The sequence below is a fragment of the Pagrus major genome, chromosome 9 (genome assembly GCF_040436345.1).
Source record: "Pagrus major chromosome 9, Pma_NU_1.0".
In the NCBI taxonomy this organism is placed as follows: Eukaryota; Metazoa; Chordata; class Actinopteri; order Spariformes; family Sparidae; genus Pagrus; species Pagrus major.
In genome coordinates, this window is record NC_133223.1 from 19,348,671 (window position 1) to 19,375,402 (window position 26,732).

The window sequence follows — 26,732 nt, forward strand, 5'->3', positions numbered from 1 at the left end:
GCGAGAAAGACCATATGAGGTGAATCTCACTGCTGCTGTAGTCAGAAACAGGGAAAAATACAGACCACCTTAAACTCTACAGCATGAGTTCTTAGTTTGGTTGGCAGCGAGAGCAAAAATACTAATTCTACATCTGAATTAGGGCTCCACAATAAATCAAAAATAATACTGAAAATGCAATATAACCAAGGGTCTCACTCTTTGATGCAACATTTGTAATGAAACAGTGGATTGCCCTGACCTACAATAAATCTTGTACTCCAAATGTAAGAAAACATGTTTAATACAGACCCTAACGAATGTCACGTCATGATTTTAGTTCTGTTGTTCATATGTTATTGTAAATGTATGACTCAAAAGATGAAAATTCTTTCTGCAACCATCTTTCCAAATTCCCAGCAGAAAGGGGGTTAAACGATAGACAAATAACTTCAAGTGGATCAAGGAAAGTTTGTTATGTTGTAAAGGTTATATGCAATGGTAATGGTAACAACTTGCTTTTTCAAATAAAATGAAAAAAAGAAAAAGAAAATTAAAACCGTGACTCAAAACTGATCATTCCCACTAATCATGAATCATAAGGCAATTACAATATATGTTAAAAGAACCGCAAAATGATGTTTTTACCTCATTGTGCAGCCCTAATTTGAAGGAAACAACAGAAGCTATACATATTAAATAATAACGCTCTTTCAATGTCTTGCTCAAAAATGCTTCTCCTGTAACTAGGAGGAGCCGAGGACAGAACTTCAAACTGTGCAATCAAAAAACAACTCTACTATTCCACCTGAGCTACTTACCATTTCTGCTCCTCAGTTAAACAGCAGGACTGGTTGTCTTATCTTTGAATAGTAGCTAAATGGTTTTATTTGGACCAACAAAGCCTAATCAAGCAGACTGCGCACCTAGTGAGAACTAATTCCCCACTACTTTAAGAGCAGCAAAGGTTCTTGAATTTTCTTGAAAACTGAAATGCTCACAGCTGGTACACTATAACTACCAGAGCAATTTTGAAAAGGAAGAATAAACCGAGCTAGCAATTTATCAAAGGCTTCTGAACAGGACAGAATCAGCCATTATGCCTTGGCACATGTTAGTCATGTGCCTACATCCTTCAGCCAAGAACAAAATGTGTTAGACAAGATACTTGTGTAGTATGTAATGCCAGACTAGAACATATCTCTAAGTTGAGATTGTGCAGAATATTTATGTTAACCCTTTGACCAATCTTCCCACTTGGTTGCCTAGTTTCTGATGTTAGTTTGTGTTTCATGTTGGCACTGACTTGAGGCCAGTTGCACTGCTTCCAAAAAAAGAAGAAAAAAAAATGAAAACGCATTTGCCTTTAATTTTGAGAAATATATGCCTGAAAGGAGACATAGCAATCACCAAAGAGGCCTAAAGGTTTCATATTGAATAAACTGAAGCTTTTGTCCATGTAGTATTGAATGCTAACCCACACACTGTGCTGTACTTGCATCACCTTTTCTCCATTGCAAATACTGTGCAGTAAAAAAAAGACCTGACACTGGAAATCAATTCTTTATGGGGAATATGACCCTGCTCATGTAACTGCTTGAAAGGAACCTTTAAAGACCACTGGTGCAAAGACAATGTTGAGGCCTGGATGCCAGCAATGATTTTATAGACATATTCAGGGTCATTGGATTATGACATATTAAGTCTTAACACAGCGCTATAATCATAGGACACTCTCACCCACCACGTCATACACAAATCCTTATAACAAGGAATACGTTCAAGATGTAATCTTCAGATATGTTTCTTGTTGGCTTTGACAGTGTTTTGAATGCAAGCGTTCAATGTGGCTATGACATCTTTATAGGATTTCCTGCAATTAACATTTGATGTCCTGTAGATGTTATTAATGCAACCACATACAGATAAATCACACAAACAATTCTGAATTCAGATATCATCTGTGTTGAGTGCTGCAATAGCAGGTCAATAGCAATTTGAAATACACAACACCACATTGCACGCTCCATCAACTTTTAGTAGACGGGTACAGATAATGGGAATTGGTCCCAGGTCTTTAAAAGGGGCACCTTACACATCACACATTTACAGCTACCGTACATTAGAGACAGACAATGACAGGTTTTTTGATTGTGAGAGTCTGTCAAAGGCATGGTGTGGCGTGGCTTTTAGTTTTTGAAATGCAAATGTTATGGATTTGTGAAGACTAAAATATGGAGAATCACACACTGTGAGATGTTTATGCCCTCCACTTAACAGGGATAGGACGATATGCTTATCGTCTGGTTCAATATTATAACAACACTTTGGGTCCAATTTGTTGTATATGTATTTCTTAAGTATTGCAAATCTTCAAGTATTGGAATTCAATGTTAATATTTATTGTAATTTTTGCTTGTTTTTTTGAATTGAAGACTCTAGACATGCACACATCACATGCCAGTCAGTCTTTCAGCATTTAATTTCTGCAGCATCATTGCTCTACTGCATATAAAAGTGGTAAATAAAATACTTTTTGAAGTAAATTGCTACATTTAGTTGTTCCTGACAGTACTATAAGGTTAATAAAAAATACATATATACTGTAAATATAGTGTATATGTGCTGAGTGTCTATGACTATTTCTCCACCTAGTGGTGGTGGTATTTTTAAACCTACTGTGAAGTTTGAGTAGCTGACTGATTTAACAATGTGAAATCAACAGTTATAAGTTAATTTCAACATCTAATGTTAAGCATGTGAAATAAAATGGATCTTCCATGGAGATAATATTGTTCGACTTGAGATGCTAATTTTTATTAGCATGTTGGTATTGGCATTGGTATGGTAATTCTCATTATGTGTTAGCATCGAGCTTATGGGATAATCACTAGTTATATAAAATCGGAATCAAAGAATTGATTCACAAATTGTATTAAAAAAAACTACAATACTTGAGAGAATCAATGTTTTTCCCTCTCCTTACCACTTGATTGTGAGGGAAAATACAGTAATAGATGCATTAAAGAAGAAGAACGAGACAAAAATCTGGTGAAACAAGAATGTTTTTTCATTATTTTTTATTTTTTTATTTTTTTAAAGAGTACAGAGCTGTATTTGTACCTGCTCTGGTTATGACATATAACAATGTATAAACTAATCCAATTTGTTGTTGGTGTGCTTCGTCCCCTTTTCCCTGACAGGACCCCTTCATCACTGCTTCCATAAAACCATTTAAACCAACCTGCCTCCATGGACTGATCATTAGCCCTGGAATTGTTACAGACCTCAGAGCATCTGACATGAGCTCACCACAATAAACAGAGATGTCAGCATATGTGACACACATGGCAGTTACAAGCCAAAACTGAGGCTCATAGGCCACATCAATAACAATATCTTCTATTAGCAAGTGTGATCTCTGCAAATCAGAACACTGTACCAACAACACAGATTGGACACACTGCAACCTTTACTTTGAAAGCATTTGTGCAGAGTGTTTTGTCTTGGATTTATGAATAGAAACATAGCACATGCAGTGCACAGAGGAATCTGTGTTAAGCTGAGGGTTGTAACTCAGGTTTATTAATTATAATTCTTTGGCTTTAGCTTGTCAACTGCCTCTGAATGAATTTGGAGCGTGTGACTAACCCCGAGACCTGTTTCTTTAATGAATGTTATCATCGCCTATTCATCACTCCTTACCATTTCACTGTCTGATGACAGCAATGACAGCCAAATTTCTCAAAGTCATAGAAAACATGAAAGGCAGAAAAGGTAGATCAGGCTCACGGAAATACTCTTATCTATAATTATAGTTTTACCTTTATTTTCATTCCTAGACGCCGCTCAAAACATCCGCAGTCTCATTTATTGGCCGCTTTCATCCGTTGTTGTAAGACTCTTGCTCCAGGGGAACCTCAGCTGTCATACTGAGGGAGGGACACATGTTGCTCTCTTGCCTTCCTGCCAAATTTTCCAACGTGGTTGTGGATCAAATCAGCTACCTCTCAGCCACAAGCTCTATTCTTTGGGCTCCTACATTGATCTGATCTGCATCTAAAGCTTTAATGAGCAGCCATTGCCTTAAAAAGTCTTTATGAAATCACTGCTGCTTGTTGTCAGGTCTCGCCACTGTCACCAATGACAACACACTGTAGGCGCTGAGACTGTAAGAGACTGTTTACCAGGTAACGTTACTAGTCATTATTTCCCCAAGGACTTTCTATAAAACATGGCCAGTGTTTGGCCTTTTTATGGCAGTAATAGCTACAGTATACGGTGCATTTAGTCCAGACTGTATTTGTTGTTACTATGGTGTATCTCATTCTGTAGCCTTAAGGCCATAGAAGAGTTGCAGTGCTGTATATCTCAGCCAATAAAAGGTTAAAAAGAATGTCGAGTTTAACAACACCATAAGTAGCATTGTCATGGTACACTTGAGGACACTAAGGTCACATAATAAATCATATAAAGACAACCATCCTACCCAAGTGTAGCAACTATATCCCTGTATTACTGTATGTTCTATAGCTCAGTTTCTTCAGTCTGAGACACATTAACACAGCAGAGGGACTTAAATTAACCCCAGGTCAAGAACCACATTGGTGTATCTCACTTTTAATGAATAACTTCATTCTTCAAGGGGAAGAGGACTTTCTAATCCATACCAAATCAGAAAAAAAAAAACAGTCAACAAAGTCCAAAGACAGAGGTCAGTGTGGGGTTTATCAGTTTCTCAAGCTGTCACGCATTCCTGAAAAGGAAAGCATGAAAGAGGGCTGCTATGGTTTACTGATTTAAAATGCTATCAGCAGTGGAGCACTTCTGACTGCAAGTGGTCTACCTGTCTCCCAAGATAACCTGACGGTGGGCTGAGTCAGAGCTGCTGGCCTCTCTCAGTGTTTCGAGATTAGATCTGCTCTTGTTTCATGTTTATGCTCATTGGCTCCTTTACCTGAGGCACAGCAGGTCAGTCACACACAAATTTTAACTGTTGACGTACTGTATGTGTGGGTATGTGTGAGCATTTTCTTTTCTGTCTTACTCATATCAGTGTTAGTGCACTGGAAGCCGATAAGTCGAACTCAGTACACATCTGGGTCGAAATTCTTTAACAACCAAAGTTAAAGAGTAACTACACCTTCAAATTCTGCTAGAAACCTCTCTCCCAGTATTTTTTAAAAATGCACCAGTAAGAAAGCAAGGAAGCTACAGGAAACAACTGCAAGGCTACGTAATGTGTGATGCAGAGGGTTAGGGGACACGCTGGACACTGACTGACCACAAGTCAGTGCTGCATGAATAGCTATGTAGCGCTGGAGATAACCAGTCGTGACAAACTGCTGTAAGACTCTCTGTGCCTCCACTTGAAAGACCAGGGAGTCCAGCAGCCATTGAGAGAGTTACTATGTGGGTATCTGTTTTCAAGCCTGGTTTAGGGGACGGGAGGCTGTCAGTTCATAGCTATAGCCATGCTGTTTGTCACAGTTAATGCTACTGTTTGCTATCTTTTGTTAAGCTCTGAATATAGCACAGCCATTAAAGAGTAATAAATCTTGTTCATGTATGACACTGCTTGCTAATGCTACAAGAAGCTATGGGCAAAAGGCAAAAAACTGGGGTTACAGTCAGCCAATGTTATGCTACTTATATTTGCAACAGCAGCTTCATCACAGTTTGGGAGCGGCCATAGCATTCATCTTAACTGGACTTTCAAATGGAAACAGATACATCCAAGCTCATTTTGAGTCTTTTACTGAACAAATCACCTGTTTAACTTAATATTCCAACAAGTACTTATGTGTTATTATGTGTTCAGTGCACATCTATCAAGGATTCTTTCTAAAAAAACATTTAAGTCAACATTTTAGCTGTCTATCTCTACCATTCTATGCATATACAACTGAGGCTAGCAAACTGTGTGGTTGGAGGTGGCAGCTACCACATTACACCAAATAACAACCAGCCATTTTATCACAGAGTGTTATTGTGCAATAATGTGTCACAGGACTAGTGAAGCTCTATGACAAGTGAACAATTGTGCAGACCTCTGCAACAGCCTAATAATCCCACGTTTGCTTCCAGTCTTAATGAGAGTGACTAGATGACAGATTGGTTAAATTAGCTAGAAAGCCTCTAATGTGTTACTAATAATACGTTAAAATACATTCAATGCAGGGTCACAAGATTTCTACAGCAACACAACCACTTATAAAGAAATTCAGGTTCAATTATCATTTCCCATGCGCAAGGATGTGTAATTTGTCCCCTTTCCCATTTCGGTTATATATTTAATCAATTGTGCATAAGTTCTGCGGAGTGTAAAGGCAAAATTGAAAATCTTTGGCCAACCTAGGTGGATAACAGCCCTTTACACTGACATACAGTCTTAATTGGAAGCCTGAACGTACAGAGAAAAAAAATAAAAAGCTGTTAGGAATGTCAGACCTTGCAAGCTCAATATATAGACGGTTCAGCTATAAGTGAGCTCTCTACAAATGCTGTAGGCTACCAATGTGAATGCAATGTGAATGATTCAATGAGAAGAAAAATAGGCTTGGTAAAGATTTGTCTATTATGACCCCAGCTCCTGTATCTTTGCAGCGGATCCAATACCATCCAGAAATGATGAGTGGAGTCAATCAGCAGCATCATTCTCATGGCTCTCTTTACCGACTCTCATCTTTATTAACCTAGTTTATTAATTGGTCCCATCCGAATGCACTTGGATAGGCCGATGACTTTATCTGTGAGAGCTCTAAACCTGAAACAATATGAATCAGTTTGAGACTTTGTAATGGAGTTGACATTATGATTCTGTGGTGGGCAGCATGATTAAACTGTGGCAGTACGGGAATTTTGAAAATACCCACAAGGTAAGATGACTGCATCTATCTGGATAGAAGGCAGTTCCAAAGTCAAACGTCTCCCTGTACAGTATCTTATTAATCCTCTATATCTTACGCTATTCTAAGATAAAGGAAAAAACAGGGATATACCTGAACCATTTTTCCTTATTCCAGTAACTGTACAGCAAATGGAGGCAAAAACAAAACAACATCGTTATCTGCCGGCCTGAGGAAGTTTATGAGCAGGTGTGAAACGAAGAATGAAGACGGAAGGAGGAGGAGCAGAAGAGGAAGGGTGGAGGACGAGGGTGAAGCCCATGAACAGCCTGGCTCCACAGAGCTGTCTTGGCTCTCCCTGCCGAGAAAACAATCCAGCCGGTGCTCATTAGCAGCTGGAGTTTCATTACCACAACAGTGGAGCCTGTTTAATGAACCCTCGATGAGAACATGCATCCTGCTTCCCCATTTGAGTTCGGAGGTACCAGGTGACGTTGCCCCCTAAAGCACATTAAGCGCTGTTATTGCATTCCAATGTATAAAACCACAAGTGTCCTTTGCTGCGAGCACAGATGGAGTGTCCAATGAGACTTTACAGCATCCTGAGGTGAGACTGCTGATAATAAGTGAAATGAGATCCAGAGGATGGGGAAGGCAAGGTGAAAGTAATCATAGTTTCAACTGACATCTCAGCTTGACACCATACTCGAGCTGTTATTTTTGTTTTTGTAACTGTAGATACAGATGGCATTTCATTAACCATTTGACCAACAGAGCTAAAGCGTCTACATGCTGCGATTTAGCCCCGTGGGGCACAGTGGCTGTGCTGTAAGGATCTGCAAGAGATGAGCAGCACAGATTAATGAAGCTTCATTATTAAACAAGGAAAAAGGCAAATAACATGCTAGGTTCAGCTGCTAGCTATTGATTGAAAGAGGGAATATATGCCATAGGAAAGGCACAGAACTATTCTGTTTCAACCCAAAAGAAATAACAGCACCCAATCTTTTTAATATTATTTTGCACCACAAAATTAACTGTATATGAATGTTTTTTAAACATTGGTAAATACACTAAAAATAGGTGATTGACGCCTCTCCTGACTCCTTTTTTTCTGGTGTGTCATTTTCAATGTCATAAACAAAAACAGCAAACAGAATGGACACAAAATGCAGAACGGAGGCCAGTGACAATGTTACAGTCTTTTAGTCCAGTCCCTCTTTGAAACTCAACAACGAACAAACGATGCTTGCAAAAATTAGCATGTCTACCTGCTACATAAATTAGCATGTCTACCTGGGTGTCATGTTTCCCTCACTGCTGATCAGAGCTGTAGCCGATAAATTCCCATGGCTACTTCAGAGTCATTTGATGTGGGAATGAATGCTGATTGCACAAATCCCACCATAACAAAAGCCAGATGTTAGTCACTGTTAGTGGGTTTTTTGTCCGGTGTGAGGGGGGTATTAGTCACCACTTCCCTTAATGGTAGATGGTTAAGAAACTGCTAACACAACTGACCCATCATGTTGGTTCTCTTGTTTTTCTTTAGATCTCTTTCACATCTCTGTCTCTGTTTCTTCATATAGTGTCATTCTAAAGAAAATAAAGGACAGTCTGACATTTTCTGTACTCTTTTATAAATAGACAAATCCAAATGATGTAGAAAGATGTCACCAGGGACACCATGGTTTCCTACATTCGCGAAAACATTCCTCACATGCCGCCTGCAAGGAACCCCAGCTGTGGCTGTGAGACCATCAGATTACTTTTCTTTGATGACATGTTTTACATGCCAGGGCATACAAACATACACTTATGGACAACATGAAGATGAATACTGAGTTTTTAGCTCTATATTGGGCCTAAACCACACAATTGGCAGCTAAAAATGTCTACATTTAGAAATGTTTTCATTGTTACCTCTAAATTTAACATTAACAATAATATGCCACAAAGGAAGACGTGGACTCCAAAAGGTGTTAACAAATTAGTAACACACATTGTACAGGAAATGACAATGAAATGTGAGAACAGAGTAGTGACAGCAACACCACAGCCAGATTAAAGTGGTGTAAATTCACAGAATACTTAACAATGTAATTTGGCCAATAGTTTCAGCATTGACAACATAATCAGTACATGAAGAAACAGGTGTTAAGTACTTGGGCCAGGGTCTCACTGGAGTTGTAACTTAGGGGGTTGTAAGAGAGAGACATAATTGTGCAAGAGGACTGGACCTGAGGTTAAGTCTTGATTGACAGTGACAGAGCTCTGACCACAGCTGAAACAATTTTGACAGGCGGACCGTTGGCCACCTGTTGCAAATGCACTCATGCACGCAAACACACACATACATAAACAAACATAAATGTAGTTGCGGACACATAGACAAAATAAAAATATACACTGACAAGAAACTCTATCCTTCCTCAAAGACGGAGTGGTGCAAGATGACACCACTGCAGGTCAAACGCACATTTCTTTACTTAGCCTAAAGCACAGCCTGCTTGTCCACAACAGAGAGCTCTGGAAATCTGATGGTCCAACCCAAAAGAAGAAGAAATGAATATTCTACATGCAAGTTTTGATCATATGTGAGAATGACCAAAATAGAACATGCACACAAAATGACAAATCAGAGTATGAACTGCCTAAAATACCACAAACGTTGAACAGAAGACATGACTACCGAAGTGAAGCCTGGTTGTTTGACATCCAAGAAAGGGCATTGTTCAGCACAACACCCAACAAAAAGCCTCTTTACAACTCCTAAGAATTCATTTTATTCGGGGCCTAAATGTCACACAGTTCTCATGCTTCAAAATTTCCGATAGATTTTCTGCCTCAGATTCTTGCAGCAGTGTATCAACATTCCACGCTGGCGCTGACCTTGTTACAAAAGCTGCAATGTCAAACAAACATCTTATCCTGTCTCAGCAGTTAGCAGGAAAAAAAAAAACATTGTTTACCCTCTCTGAAGTAGGAGACAACACAGGCTGAAAGATGCTCTCTTTACTGACAAAAGAACATCGGATACGTCCTTGTCACTTGTGACGTGTGACGCACATTAATAGAAGTTTCTCCAGTTGATGTAACAGACCAAAGCCAAAGTCACTGACACTAGCTCTAAGTGTATGGTAGGGTGGCAACTGACAACTATTTTCACTGTCGATTAAGCAGACAATTATTTTCTTGAATAACTGATATAACTACCGTTAACTAGTTAGCTCGGTTAGCTGTTCATCTAGCAGTCCAGACTAGGATCTCCAAACACAAGGAAAGTGTGTTTATACCGCTACTAGAGCAGCTTTGGACTAGGATGGGCTGGGGCTAACTGGTTAGCATGCTAACTTCAGTAGATATCTCTGCAACACAGACATCATAACTTCAAAATTGTTGGTCATTTTAGTTAATTTCTGAATGTTTTCAACAACATATTGCACCTTTAAACCAAATAATCAATTAACAAAATAGTTGGCATCATATCAAATAGCTGACAACTAATTGATTAATCATTCTATCATATGGTGTGATTTCAAATTAAAAGCAGATTCCATGTGTGAATTTGTCCACGTTGGAGAGAGAGGAAGAGGCATAGCATGTGTAGCTGTTCTCAGCTGTGCATGGGGCCTCCTCCTACTAAAGCAATTAGCAATCATTAGTCTAGAGTTTATACAGTGCCTAATTGTACATAATTAGTTGAGTAAGTTGGCTCATTCCTGCAGTTTCTCAGCAGTATACTTCTTTTACCTGCGAACTAAGGCTGTCTGAAAAAGGAGGGAGATAGTTTCTACTGGTTTATCAGCTTATATTGATTAAGTAGCTGTACATGGCAGATGTAAAGGCTACAGGTAGGAAGCTATCTGACCTTAAAAACAGATTGGTTATTCCTTCAGTTCTGTGAATGTTGAGTCAATATTTGAGAATATGTACAGGTCACGAACGAAAGCAACAAAATAAAATAAAGTGCCTTAAATGCCTGTAGCTGCTCAAGGTGAGACTGACTTTTGCTGTTTTTCCAATGAGCAATAAAAATGTCCTCAATGAGGCTGGGTACAACCGACCTTGAGACTGCCATGTCATGTCTTATTTGTCATAAATGGATTAGATCTGTAACTGTTCTCTCTTTTATGTGGCGTAGACCAGAAGTAAAACATAATACAAAATTCAATTTAGAATCTCAGCTCGATTTTTTTGTGTTTCTGGGTTTGAAACTGAAGCAGATAAGTAGTTATTCACGTGTTGTAGCAAATTAATTCTCTGGAGGCTTGGTCAGTAGATCTGTCACATACATGAGACTGTTACACTTGTTATATGGCCTGGAAAGTAGTTTTAGCTTAATTAGAGAAGCGGCAGCAACTGAGTACACAAGAACCAATGAGAGCTGTTCAGTAAGACAAATAGTTTTGTTACATTACGTATGCTCACTCTTTTCTTAGTGTTGGGAAGCAAGAGGGAGCAGGGAAGGCATGTATCTAAGACTGCACAGGCGTGTGAGTGTGTATGTTTATGTGCGTCCTCAAGTCTGCAGACAAGGGGGAAATTGCATGCGGAATAGTGAGGTGTTGAGTGATGTTAAGAAGAGGGAGAGAGGGAGAGGGGTGTTGTAGCTTTACATTTATAGGGTTGTGCTCGACCAAAGAAGGATATTAGGATATTAATGACTTAAATATATATTTTTGGGGCCTGTAGCTTTATAAAATGGTGGTAAACCCACTAAAAATAGGCTGATGAGTCCTTTCTCATTGCCAGTGGACTTGTTTGTTTTTCTGTTCCTTTACTTGTGTGTCACATTTATCATCACAAATGGACCAGAAAAACAGGAAAACAGAAAAACAGTAGAAAGCCGCTGATCATATACCTCATCAGACCACATCCAGAGGATGTCAAACTTGTTTTTAACAAAGTCTCAATCAATAACTCTCTCAATTACACACATTGTTTTTTCGGAGCTGTTGATGGAAGTAGCTAAGGAGTGACATATCTCGCTTCTCTCTCATCTCTGTTGACAGTGGAACATGCCAAATACCGATCAGGCAGCTGGCGATGAAATTAAGGTTACTTCTTTAATATCTCTTTTTTAAACTCAGCGGCGACTGAACGATGTTCAAACTCTGCTTGAACATAGATGGATGAAAAAGTATTAACAAGCCAGTGGCCTTAACTGCACTGCGTGTCATAGAATCGCACCAGAAAAGGGGCGAAAATTTGAGTGTCTTTGTGGGTGTTATAATTACATAACAGCGGATCAGTGCTGGAGTCAATAAACACCCATGACTATTGCTGAGTCATTTGACCAAGAAATAAATGCTGATTGTATTCCCAATAAAGATAATAGTCCGGATGATGTGTCAGTGGGGTTTTTGTCCAGTATGAAAGGGTTAAGAGAGAAATACAAAACAGTAATAATAAGCCTTTAAAATATACATTTTACCAGCCCATTCACAAAGCAAGTCTCCTGTTCATGACAATGCTAGGGCAAAAGCAGTAATCATCCTGAATGTGTCAAATAAGCAGCAAGGAGACAACAATTCATTATTCAACACAGTATAACATCATGTCTTTTCCAAAACACGTGAATTAAAAACTTCCAGCTTTGAAAAAACAAATAATTGCTGACTTTGATGGATAATCTATACTTAAAACTAAATTCAATAAATGAATCTAACAGCCTAACAGTTATGCTTCCCTTTGACATCTTAACAACACCAGCTGCAGAAGCATTAGCAACCCTGCCTGGTCATGTGATTAGCATTCAGTCTGTAAGATGCAACACACATGAACTGCAACTCACCAACATTAAGCGCGGTCGAGTAAGACTCTTCTCGATTTGGTCGACTACTAAGTGCTAGCTCTTATTTAGACTCAGAAACACTCTACAGTGACTTACCCATCTCCATGGATTCACCGCAAAAAAAAAAAAAAAAAAAATCCACACCAGGACTCTCAAAACTTTTTTGGGAGTACACACCTCATAAAATTAGCTTCCTAACAGTGTCAGTGCAGCAGCTGTTAAGAGATAACATTTATCTGGCGTCCGCTATCTGCCGGTAGCCCGCTCCGTGCCGAAACACTGCTCTCCGTGCCAGCTGAATGTCAGACACACCCTCGTGCCTTGGTATGCAACAGTCAACAGTGACTGGGCTGCGCTGGGTTACTGCTGTCTGCGTATGTGAGCTGTGTACAATCAGAGGGCACTACTTTTTGTGTTGCTTTTTGCAAAAGATAACGCATCTTACAACTCCACTTAAGCCTATGGGAGGAATTTGAGCTTGCCCTGCTCTGCTGGAAATCCAAACAGAGCACTTAGTGGAACATTACCCCCACACACACACAATCACACAACGCCCAAAACAGGAGAGAATAGGCAGCAATAACACTAAAGACACACCTCAAAGAAACGTGGAAACAGAAAGACACAAATAAACAAGTCCAATTACTAAGACATTGTCCTCATTAAATTCCCATGAAATAAATCCAGTGTTTCTTCTTCGGTCAGATAATGTATCCCCACACAGGGGAAAACTGACTCCTCTGTAATCTAAACACACACTTAAAAATAAACACAGCACTATTGTGTGTTTGTACAAGAGGCTACATGAGGGAACACTGCTCAAACGCACTGGTACTTACACGGACTGCTCATGCAGGAACTGATGCTACCCTAAAATTAAGGAGACCTATCCCTGACCTCATGGAGCCAACAATGATCTTCTGTATAACATAAAACAGTTTGACGGCAAAGTTGTGAATTCCAGTTTACATGTGTCAGATTATCTGTTTCAAATCTCTCCAAAAAACACAAGCAAACACACAAATAAGTGAACAAAAAGCAAAACTCACCATTGTGTGAGGACTCCTTGTTGTCGGCCACCTTCCTCAGCGCTGAAACGATGGCATCAGAAGGGACTCGAGGACTCTCCACATATTTGGGCTTCCTGATTGGACCTGCGAGCGTGAACCAAAGACACAGGGAGAATGAGAGACAGAGAGTGTCAGACAGAGAGAGAGAGTGAGGGGAAGAAATGCAAAAGAGGAGAGAATGAGAGAAACACAGAGAGAGAGAGAGAGAGAGAGAGAGAGAGAGAGAGTTCTCGCTGGATTAACGTGTTCCAGATGGGACTAGAGATGAGAGGCGGTGGTGTCTTAGTTGGACAGGCTTGGCTGCACTCCGTAGCTCACATAAACTCTCTCTCACACACTCACACACACTCTCTCACACAGCTCCCTGCGCTGATAGCAGCTCTGGTCTGTCTGACAACCCAGAGTACTGTCTGCATGGACGGAGACTCCCACTAAAAACGCTGTTAGCCAGGTTGGGGAATGTAAACTACAGCAGGAAACCACAACAGTTAGCCCCTTTGTGAACTTGCAACTTACATGCAAAGAGTTTTTTTTTCTGCAAGTACATAGAGCTGTGAGTCCAGTGAACGTAAACCCTCAAGGATATGGATAGATTACGGTCCTGGTGTCCTGGTGCAAGTCAGATGATGTATCTGGGACAGCGATACAATCCTCTGAGGATGGTCCTTGTCTTTAGCGAGGAGTCGAGGTTCGCTGTTCCCTCTGCTCAAACCGTGACAGAATTAGAAAATCCCACAGCTCCACATAGAACACTTGCTCACTGTGCTGAACTTTAAGATAAACCACTGACATAACTCACCCATCTAAAGACACAACATTTTCTGCGACATTTCCATTTTCATGTGTGCAAAAAGATTTACCCACTTGACAGTAAATTATTCCGTACAAACCATCTCTAAATCTGCCCTAAATAGACGTAAAATAAGGTTCTTTCTTTGAGTGGAAGCAAAGGCCTTCTAATCTTTCCTAAGAGTGGCAATATAATTGTTTATACGTGTAGGAGATCCAGCAAAGACACCAGACTAAATACTAAGCCATGAAACAAACATCTCCCGAGCAACGCGCTGTGCACATTTTCATGTCCTACTTCTATCCCACATTTTCTTGCGTAAAAGAGAAATAAATTCAGTCCAGACGCAAGAGCACAAAAGCAAAAATGAAACTGCAGAAAATTATCTGAAAACAGGAGGTGACTGTAGGTTTTAGATCCATAAATCCATAGCGAACAGCAACAGCATGACTCCCCTTGCACCACTCCTCCATGTTCCTCCAACCCTGACCTACTGTAACCCAATCCAAACCTCCTCCTCTTCCTCCAGACTCATGTTATCAGATGACTGGATGTGTAACCCCAGTCATAACATTAAGATTGGATGGGGGAGCAGAGATAGCCACTTCCTATTACCACATTCGATAACCAGTCACTCCCACCTCAAAAAAAAAAAAAAACAAAAAAAAAAAAACTCATAATCAGATGGAACCATTTTGTAAAACACAGCTGCGATCTTGGCACTAGATACTAACAGTGGAGGTTAGTGAGGGGTAAGGGGGTGGTGGGTGGGGGGGGTTTACAGCAGCAGCCATGTGGGAGGAAATGATCTGGAAGTGTCATTGCAAACCAAGCATGAGAATCAAAGTCAGCTTGATGCACAGTGCCATCTATGGATACGCAACTTGAAATGCATAGTGAGGAACGATGCTTTTGATGCCTGAGAAGAGCTTCTGCTTTTGCAAACTGGGTGTTCTCTTGATGTTAGAAGAAGCCATAAAGTAAAAGCCAAAAGTCAAATGCAGGTGCAGGAAGCAGTAGTTGTACTGTGCAGTACAAAATAGTTTTAAATGTGATGATGGTGTCGTTTACAAGCACTATAATCTAATTATTGGATTTCCAATTTGTGTACATAGATGAGGTCTAAGCCTCAAGGGGACTGATCCAGTGAAGCATCTGCAAAAGCAATCCAAGGGAGCCAGTTATTTGCCTGACAAAGCCAAAGAGTCTGTCCTGAAAACCACCATTCATCTGTGGATGGTCAGGCAGAACCTATTACCCGGGAGTCACACTGCTCCAATTAAAGTGTGACTACAGAGACAGAGAGGGCTGTGTGTGAGACACACTTAGTTCAGGTAAATATCTTAGGCCGAAAAGCACACCGCCAAATATGTTCTGTTGAGTGTATTTCATTTAAAAACAACAGGGGGCACAGTTTTAGTAATCTAAACCATATGCTTAAGTTCACATTCGGTCTACAAAGAGTGCAGAGAGGAACACAGGATCCACATTAAACGAAAAACATGTGGCTAGTTATCAAGGGTAATTTTAGGCCACATAAGACGGTCGATAATACAAGGAATAGGCGAAAGGTCCTTCAGCAAGACCCTGACAGACAAATCACAGAGGGGTTTCTTTTCCATTCAAAATCTCATCTCAAGATTTAACAGGGTGTCATTACCGCTCTGCCCTTTTAGATGGAAGTGCTGACGAATGAGCAATTGCAGTTTATAACAGGCATGAAAAGGTCGCAGAAATGGAAGTGTCAGACATGTGACCCTTGAAGGATGACAGAGAAATGAGATGTGCTCTTACTTTCCCATAAATGAATGCTAATCTATTCAGTGTCCATTCATTGTTAGGCAATTAACAAATTAAATATAAAGGACAATCATCATCAAAATTTCAATTCACAAATGTAAAAATACAATGGAGGACAATGATAATGAAGAAGATGAGGATTTTCTGCAAACTATCAACTGTCACATCTGCGTATCCCATCAGAGCCAGATTGAGTCACTGTATTCTGAATATATCCCACACAGCGAGGACAAGTGAGAAATGTCTCTTTCTGATATCCTTCAAAAAGCAGGCAAGAGCTCATTAGAGCAAGGAAACGTAAGAAGACTGATTCAAAAGTAAGTTGAAAGAGACTCTGGTAGTTATGAGTAGTTTGGGGACAAGACCCACCAAATGTAACAAAATAGAAAAGGAGAAGAAGGTTCCTGATTTTATAAATTCATGTTTAACATACTTTTTCTCTATTGGCATGCTGTTCCTTGAGCTGCTGTGTCAAATTGTATTTCTCCTATGGGGGATCAATAAAGTGACATCTTATCTCATCTTAGTAGCTACAGAGCTAATAGCTTACAGCTTACGGGGCTAATAGAGCTAACACCAAATAAAAGTACTGAAGTACTTCAGCCAAGTACAGTTTTGGTGTCGGGTTGGTGTCAATTATATTGCAGGATGGTTACGCCACTGTAGTGAAAATAGTTAGTCTTGAGCCCTGCTCTGATGGTTTAGGAGACTTGAAAGATCTTGTCACATGCTGCAACTCAAAGGTTTCTACTCTAATACTCTTGTAATGCTCCAAGAAGATCAAGTCACAAAGGGTGTGACAGGCAAGAAGGTAGGTACAGTAAATATATGTGTGAATGTGTATCTATGTAAATGCACGTTAACTATCTGGGAAGAAAAGCAAGCAAAAAGAAGGCAGGAGAAGAGATGGGTTAGGGGAGAAAAACAGAGAGAAAGGAGTATCTCTAGGGTAAAGCAGCCAGGCGAACTGTTACTCTTTACCCGCCAGTATTCACTGTGAGACTCAGGAATCCATGACCAGCGAGCCATCAATCAGCAGGCACATGCACGCACACACACATACATACCAAAACAGTCAAATACCTATGACCAACAACTTACAATGTCCAGTCAATGCCAGTGAAAGAGAGGATTGTTCACAGCTATGAAGTGATCAAGGAGTTTTCCCAGCATTCTTCAAGATGGACTCTGACTTCTTCACATTTCAACTTTTCAGTAAGACAGTGTGTTGCCTTTGTGCAGCAGAGAGAGTCTCACAACAGCCCTCTTTATGTTCATAAAATGTCATTCAAACTCAAACATGAAAAATAATATATTCCGGCAAAAAAAACGATAGATGAGGCTGATATTCTGAGCGCTGCAAAGTCAAACTCAGTTACCAGTGGTATTTATTGAACATCTTAGAGGCAGCACGAGATATATTTGGACTTGTTAATAGCTGTAACAAGCTTTTAACCTAACTGAAAAATAGCTGAGAAAGTATTACAGGCAGGTTGCTTTGTGAATTTCAAACACAAATGCTCATTTATGACTCATTCCCTATTCACAGCCTGACATACTGCCATTACCCTCTCTTGGTTAATTCAATTTCTGCACCACAATGAGGGACTTGTAATTTTTTTTAAAACATTAAATGTTTAATAGTCATGACTAATCTCACACATGCTGTTTCACAAGCTGGTGTGAATTATGTATTAGCCTCCACTGTGCAACAATAACTCCGGCAATGTAAAGTAAGCCAAGATGTTTTCCTTTCTCCTCATCATTTAAAATCTAATATGATACACAACTGATTCTACTAAAGAAGCAATGTCAGTATCTCCAGTCTCGGTCTCTTCGGCAGTAGGGATTGGGATTCCACCACAGATAAAAAAAGGGGGTTTGCATGTGATAAGGAGCCAAAGCTGGAGTGTAGTGAAGCGCAATGGAGTGGAGAACTGGATAGAACTTTTCAACTGGGTGCTCATCAGAGGAACCTTTCAAAGGGTTCCTGCAAGGTCTTGTACAGGCTCTGCTCTCAGAGAGGCATCAATATTCCCTCAAGGCTGTCTGGTTACTGTCAATACCCCACAGTTGACTTCAGGAGAGCTCACCTCAAAGGGGGCTACAACTGGCTTTGAAGAGAGTTCCTATCCGCTTGACAGAACTGCAAAATAAATTGCACTCATCCGGCGATGTAGAAGAAGATACAGGATGCTAGTGGATGAGCATTGTGGTTATACAGGATATTGTATGATAACATGACTCAACGTAGATAATGCTAAGGAGAAGAGTATTATAGATATAAGTAATTATATCATTTTGAATCTTTTGGCAGAATTGTTCTGTTTGGTGGTTTCAGAGTAAGCAGACACTGTCCTTGAACTTGTACACACTGTTAATCACTGGTCTATAACAATGAGGCTTAGCGAAAACACACAAATCCATGGAGAAATCATCAAGTGTTTCACCAAATGACCTTCTGTGTTGGAAAAAATGCTCATAATTTCCCAGATACCAAAGTGACATCTTCTAATTGCTTCTTTCGTCCGGCCAACAGTCCAAAATTCAAAGATTTACTATCATAAATGACAAAGAAAAGCAATTAATCCTTACATTTAAGAGGCTGGAACAGGCAAATGTGAGGCTTTTTTGCTTGAAAAATGAGTGGAACGATTAATCGATTATAAAGTTGACAAATAATTTTCTTTCAATCGCCTACCCTGCTCCAAAAAAATATCAAAGAACACATGTATTTTACAAAATGGCTATGGTACTTAATAACCACAACAAAAACACACTGTAAAGATTATACAGTGCATCAAACAGCTAACCACACACACCATGTATGTATAGCATGCAATGTGCTCTGGGTAAACAATGGGGCTGCTGTCACAAAACAGAGATAAAGAGGAGATAAGCAACAAAAAGGTCATGGCATCAGAACACTGTCAGTGAAAGTCGTCATCTGATTGGCTTCCTCACACAAACACACACATATCTGTCAAGCCAAAAGCTGTGCGGTCGTTAGAAGCTGGAGAGAGTTTTTATGTCCAAACACAGCAGGATTTTCCCCGATTAAAGAAAATCAACAGGGTTACCACCCTGCCTAGATGAAAGAAAAGGTTTTCTTTAATAGAGAGATCATGTCAGAATCGTGGCTGGTCGATAAATGAATCAGCCTCTGAGCCAAAAGCTTCCATCAAAGAAAATCCTACTGAACACATTTCAATATACACAACAGCCTCCCGCAGACCATTCCCTCTGTGGCCTCATTGCAGATAGTCCAATTAAAATGATACACTGCCCAGGATGGTTATAAATTCATGTGAACTGCTGTTTTATGATCCCTCGCAGGCAGTCAGGGAGGCAAGAGTCAAGAGGCAAGAGTTTTGTCAAGTGACTAAAGAAAGGTCACACATCTAATGTACATACAGTGGCAGCACCACGATCATGTCTGTATACACAACTCTTTTCTCAAGTGCTCATTCAACAGCTGCAACTCACCAAGCAGTGCAACCTTCAGGACAACAGATGCTTTTAATCCTACAACGGCACAGTAACCTCTAACAACCAGAGGAGGTCAGTGTAGAGATACCCAGGAGACTCTCAGAGTTGGAGCACAAGGAGTTTCTAACTAAAAGACCTCAAAACCTAATTTACTGCATCAACAACTATATTCCACCCACTTAAGATCAAAGTTTTTCAATGCCTGACGTTTGACCTGCACTGTGTTGGAGTAAGATGGGTCCACTTGGGCAACATTCCTGCAGTAAACGTCCCGCTCTGGGCCTTCAGGGTGCCTGTAAACTATTAAGACTATAAAGCCTAGGTGCTGTTCAACACATGTCAGGGTGCTGTGTTTCATGGCTAAGCTCTGGGCTTAGCTGATCAAAGCGGTGGCACTCAACGCCACCAGGACTTTGTGGCTCAGGCATCCGTCACACTCCTAATTAACTCAATGTTTCTCTGTTGTCCCCTGTGAAGCTTTCATGAAAAGAACAACCACCAAGTTGGTGCCTTGCAAACTGCCATAGATTATCCAATGTGTCTGGAAATGAAGCCGAGCCACAAAATACTTTAGGAATCTGTCAAACCACTTCCCCTCAAAGACACCAGTGGTGGCTGGATGGGAGTAAATGGATGTGCGAAAGAATACAGTGATGGATGAAGTGTATGTGGAAATAGATGAGGGTAGTATGACTCTAAACTAGAAAACAGGACTTGGTGACAAAGGGCCTATATAAGTTGGGGTTTATTGGTTCATATTCTTAAGAATATTGACAACTTTAAAGGGGCAAAACGTAGAATTTTAGTTAAAACATTGAAAAATCAACTAAAATGATCAATTGTGAAAAAATAAAACAGTTTGACATGATGATGTGTATGTATTATGTTGCAGTGTTGAATTTAGCATGCTAACCAGCTAGCCCGGGTCCATCCCGGTCTGAAGCTCCTGCACTAGTAGTGTAAACACTGACACTGCCCTGGTTCCGCACACCCAGTCCGAATCCCTAGCTGCACAGCTGTATGAGATAACTGGCTAAGGGCAGCTCCAGTTAAAAGCAGTAAGCGGTTACTCTGGTGTTATGTCGCCCCCTATTTGTTTGGAGAATTAATTTAACAGGTCGCCAATTCTTACATATTGCACCTTTTACGTGATTTTAAAGAAGTGCTTATTGAATATTTCATATTAAGTATGCATAAGTATGTTTACCCCTGATGCCATCTTGTATCAGCTAACAGTCAACCTCTTGACCTCTGGTCACTGTTATTTTCAGTTATCGGTATAAGCTGAAATAGAGTCTGTATTGTGCATCCTTGGTTTCTTTACAGGTTTACTTCTTAAGGTAAATAAATCATTATAAACCAAGTGATTTATCTGAAAAATACACTATCACAATGCTTAGAACAGTTCTCTGGATTTCTTGCTTTGGCAATACGTGGTTTCTATGATGAGGAATCTCAATCACAAAAAACCTCAGTCAGAAAAGTATATAATTTATGTTGCTGATGTTGATGTTGTTACTGCTTACATTAGGAGGAATTACTCAAACTGATTTGGCTGTGCTCACACCACATGTCACAAAGATGATGACTTCAACTTGTGCATGTTGTGTTTGTATTTGGGTGGGCCCTGTATGTTGTATCAATTCCCATGAGACCATACATTTCCAAAACATCTTTTCTTTGTTTATGTTCTCCACATCTGTGTGCATGATGCAACAATCTGCCAGCAAATCCTTACTGGGTAAGAACACTTTTCAAGCTCTGTTAATTAAGAGCTGAGATCAAATCATAACACTTAAAATACGCAAGTTTATGCAAGCTTACATTTTCATAATGTTGGCCTGCTTAAGATCAAAGTATTAGGGGATTTATACATTCTGGCTCTGGTTTAATAGGACCAGCTACTTAGACCAGTACTCTTGTGAACTTTACCCCATGATTGTGTTTAAGTGGTACCAATAATTCCAGCTTTCCTGCTAGAAATCCAGAGTACATCAAACTGAACTAATCTCGCTGACTATTTTGTTTGTAAGAAAAAACATCTGCATAATGGTTCTCAATTGTCTCAACCTTATCCATTTTCAGTAGATTACTCTCATTTCAACCGAGATTAGTCTTAAATTGAGTATTCTCGGGCTCAGCAAGAAGAGAAAATGCCGCATTATGACCCATGTTGTTTTCGTCGCTGAGCTGAGACATTTCCTGCAGTATGTGTTTATTAACTGGAGGTGTGAACTCTCCCCCTGTGGGTTTTCACAGTTACCTGTGAGGAGGACGGTGGAGGAGAGCCTAGAAACCATCCCCCCCAACCTTCTCTCCCTGGTTGTCCTCCATAACATCCTATCTCGTCAGTCCATTTTTTTCCCCTTTTCCATGCCTCAGAGCACCGCGAGTGGGAATATGCCTTTAATGAGTGTTCCCCTTCCCCTGTCCCCAGGGCCCTTTTCACCTTCACAAACCCAGCCTCTTCTCTCTTCTTCTTCTCTCTCTCTCATTCTTGTCCCTCCCTTCATGTCTGTATGTACATTTTATCAGCGCGGCCTTTGATGGGTTTAAAGCGGTCATCACAAATCCTGTGTCACCCACGTTGTTGAGTAGATTTATTTTAAATTGAATGAGCAAATGAAACTCTACTTGGCTATTATAAACTGTTTTTGTATTTTGTCTTACCTTGTTTTTTACAAACTAGGGATTAAGCATATTAACCAATAATACATAACCAATTACGTATCTGGCAATGTATCCTGCATCACAATTTCAGGCCTGCAAGTCCGAAATTAGGTTTTGAATTATGTGAGGAAAGGTGCACGGAAAATCAGGTAAAAACACTAAAGCAAACACAATATCCCCGTCCTAATCTGTAGCTGAAATTAGAATATGGTGATCCATCTGAGAAAACAAACTAAAATCAAGTGAAAAACAACAACTTAAACCTAACCCCTAAAACTGTAGTTGAAAGCTAAATGACAATCTCTTAATAAAGATGGGAATTTGAACGAGTTCAGTTTGCATTAGGATTAAACCACACGTCCCCTTCCCACAAACTCAACTTTACACTAAACAGATCGAAGCTGTTACCGCTCTAAACAAAAGCTAGATAGCCCACAGATGAGTGCCACATGTGAGTGGGGCCACATTGACCACTTAAAGGATTTCTCTCCTCTTTGCCAAGTCTCCAGAATACAAAGACTCAGGTTGAAACAAATTCAGTTACAAAAGGTATCCCCGGCTTTGAAGCACCCCACAGCTGCTGACAAGCATGTTCTCAACATGGTGGATAGAAGAAGCATGGGAGGACTGACAATTAGATCCAGTGTAAACACACGCCCATTACCAGTCACTAAAGTGTAAACACACGGAGCAGTTGTAGGGACCTCTACATCAACACAAGGTGATCAAATACAAGGATGAAGTGACAAAAACAATTGTTTGTAACCAGCCTGAGCCCACTCTCCAACTGCTGGGACACACAGCGACCAAGCTATCATTATTACTTCATCCCTCTTTCTTTCATGTGACTTTTATTTTTCCAAGAGTAACAATTACTCAGAACAGTTTGACATGTTTCACAGAGGACTAAGCTGAAAGCTGCAGCAGCAGTGTTTTAAGGCTGAGAGGGACTGTCATTCCTCGAGCATTGTCAGATGTTTAACAATCCTACAAAGGCACCTGAAGGTAGACAGGAACCATCACGTTTACAGGAAACCCACAGAGACAAATGATGCTCGTTTAAGACTGAAATAGTTTAAAAAGAATTGGAATGACCCAAAAGCAGCACATTTAGTTTGTTCTGAGCCAAATTTCCACTGTAGGAACTTTACCCAGGGACTATGAATCTTTCGACGAATTCAATGCATGTCCACTGCAGACACTACAGTCTAAATTTAGTTTGAGGGACATTATTTTACCCCCCGAAAGGTAGTACTTTCCTAAAGTACAATAACTATGGGGGTGGGGCTTGCAGCGCTGAACATGTCTGATTGTTCGAGCACTCACAGCATTTTATTCAACCCACTATTCTTAAAAATATGCAGCTGCAAACCAGTTGTTTTTTTTGGTTTATCATGCTGGATTTATGGATTTATAGAGGAAAGAATACGACCAAAGGAGCAACAGCAAAGTATCGTCACTTTTGTTATATAGCTGCATACAAAAAAGACATGTAAAAGCAGGCTTTGCCCGGCGGACTAACTTGCCTAATCTTCACTTGTCCATAGACCATGGTGGAAAATGCAGACAACAAGGGGCTGAAGGAACTTTTTAGTACAAAAAATATGAGGGAGCAGCACTCCCAGAGCTTGTTAGAGGTGGTCTTTGGATAGGATTACATGTAGACAGAAAAATCACAAGAAAACTCCAAGGTACTCCATTTTAAACTTCTAACATGCCTAAGGCAAGGTCAAGGCATGGTCATGTTAGACCTTTAAAAACATTCTCCAATGCGTTTGTTATCAAGCCTTCGTCAGGGAGTAAAAAATTTTAGCACCTTGAAAAGTAGCTCCTTGGGCTAAAAGTTCCAGGTACTTTGGGTGTTTCTACCAAAAATACCCAAGACCCGTAGTTTATCCATTGGCAATACACTTACAACATCAGGAATCATATGGAAAGGATGAAATAAAACAGTACCTGGTGATCTTTTGCTCGGGCGTAAGGGCATCATGTAGGACTGTCGTGGCAGGAGAGGTGAGGATGGAAGAGACATGGACACTCCCTTAGCCAGGCTTAATCTGAAAACGTCATCGGGCATATTAGGGTGACTGCTGCCAGGCCCCGGTGGTTGAGGGTTTCCCTCAGGTGGATATCGTCTTTGGGCACTGTGGCTGTGGATATCACCTGATGAGCAGAACAACGAGGTTGTTACAGAATTTACAAATAGCTTTGTAATTACATGAGGAAGAGAAGAATCCTTACATTTTGCTACCTATTTATGCACGCATTGACCTTCAGCACACTTGTTTGTGTTGAACAGTTTTTAAGGCTGGAGGAAGTGATGCTCTGTGGACTTGTTTAACCAAAGTGCTACAGTTGTACAACATTGTTAATGCTCTAAGAATTATTTAACAAAGTACTAATGTCTGTTATATGAATGCACAGCACACTAATGAGCATTGTATATGAGCGCCCTTCGGGCCCACAGTGCTTTAAGAAATTAGTAAGCAGAAATGTAACAGAAACCTTAATTTTGTTCAGTGGTCCCCAGTATATCATTGCCTGTTTTCCAAATGTGTCCTCAAGGCCACATGTTTACAGGTTATTCCATAGTTAATGTCATGTCTTATGCACATTTCTTTTTCCTGTGGTAATTTCCAGGATGAATAAATTGTGAGAGGAATGTTTGTACATGCAGGGCATCATATAAAGACAGAGTGAAAACCATAATACCATAGTCAACGCCAGTGATTTTCAAATTTTAGCTTTTACTGTCTAGTCCAGTGACTTAGTTGTAAAAAGAGACATTCTCACCCCTCGTACTCTAGAAAGACTCGGACCTTCATGCTTTTGTCTAATTACGTCCTTATTGCTAACCAGTTAGCAAAGAATTGGCCGCTTATACACACAAAGCTACACAAGAATCCCAGTGGAGCCATATTTTTGGCCACTTGACTGCTGACCTTTTACTGTGGTGTGGGTTTATTATCGCTTAAGAATATCTGGATCATAAGCTTGCTTGAACCTTCTTTCTTAACCAGTCACTGGTTTGTTTCACCTCCTGTTGCTATGTGACTCTAAGCAGGTAGTGTACACAGTCAGAGCTTGTGTGCTACAAATGACAGCCTACATGTTCAGACTCACAGACTGGAAAACCAAAACAATGAGCTAACAAGACTAAATGTTGCAAAGAACTACAGATTTGGCTGTTAATTCTCAGTGGGTTTAAAATTATTGGCAATTCTTTCTCATTACATGGAGTAATTTGAATCACTGTCAATATTCAAAAAATAAGTCAGGTGAATTCCAGCGTTCAGATGTGCTCCTTATAATCTAAAAACTGTGCATGTGTAGATTGATGCACAATTTTTGATTCATTTTCATTGCTTAAGTAGTAGTAGTAAGTCATTTAAAATCTACAACTTATTTGATTTTAACGATTTTATAAAGAAGAAACCAGAACCTGCTAAAGCCTTTTGTTTAGAGTTCAGATTCATAAAGATGACAAAACTGACCTTGAAGCTGACCCAAATGAAACAACATACCAAGCCATTTTTTTTTCACTATCATCCTGAGTCTGAACGCCAGGAATGTAAAACCTCAAAAGAAACAACCGTAACATGTATTTTGATGTAAAAAACAGCCTGGGTCTGACAGGATGGCATTTTTGAGTACATATAAAATGGACATGATTTTTCACATATAGTATCAAGGTATTTAGTTCAATGTTATGCAACTATGTCACAAAGGCAGGTGCCACAGGCTTGCAGAGAAATCAGCTTACACAGAAGGGATAATAGTGGATTTCAGCATACATTAGAGTAGTCACTTCCTGAGATTTCCTGTTCTCATTTGAACAAAACTAAAATACTTAACATGTATCCTGTTTCTCCTGTTTCAATAGAACAAAGCTAGCAAGAAAGCTTTCGCAATAAGATTGCTTCTTTAAGGTTTAAATCAATGAACTGCCAACTTTTTTGCTCTTACTGTAGCTACTAGTTCTCTGCCCGGTTTGCAAACACTGTTGCGTCTGCCTCTGCTGCTGCTCATTGTTACATTGTTTGATCAGCCCCACCTACATTCCAGCATCCACCTGCAGGCTCTGTTTTTGCCACCCGAAGGAAAGTTTACTGTCATCATTTCTCAATCTCCTCTTTGCTGAGCTTTGTGTATGCCCGCAGGGGTTGATGGAAAGCCTAATAGATGCCAAACGTTAACTCAGTTCATACTCTGTATTCACATAATAAATTTGTCCCATGTGAGTTGGCTGACTGACACATGATTACAGGAGTTCAAATTTCCTTGCATGT

General features: G+C 40.0%; 1 protein-coding gene across 2 annotated transcripts in view; it reads right to left on the bottom strand.

Moving 5' to 3' along the window:
* tanc1b (tetratricopeptide repeat, ankyrin repeat and coiled-coil containing 1b) overlaps positions 1 to 26,732 on the bottom strand; it is a 118,446-nt gene that overhangs the window by 54,356 nt on the left and 37,358 nt on the right. For both annotated transcript variants that reach the window (XM_073473024.1, XM_073473025.1), the window contains exons 3-4: positions 24,400 to 24,606; positions 13,674 to 13,778 (exon numbers count right to left, since the gene is read on the bottom strand). In XM_073473024.1, coding sequence (XP_073329125.1) covers positions 13,674 to 13,778; positions 24,400 to 24,606 — 312 coding nt within the window. The remainder of the gene's footprint in view (positions 1 to 13,673; positions 13,779 to 24,399; positions 24,607 to 26,732) is intronic.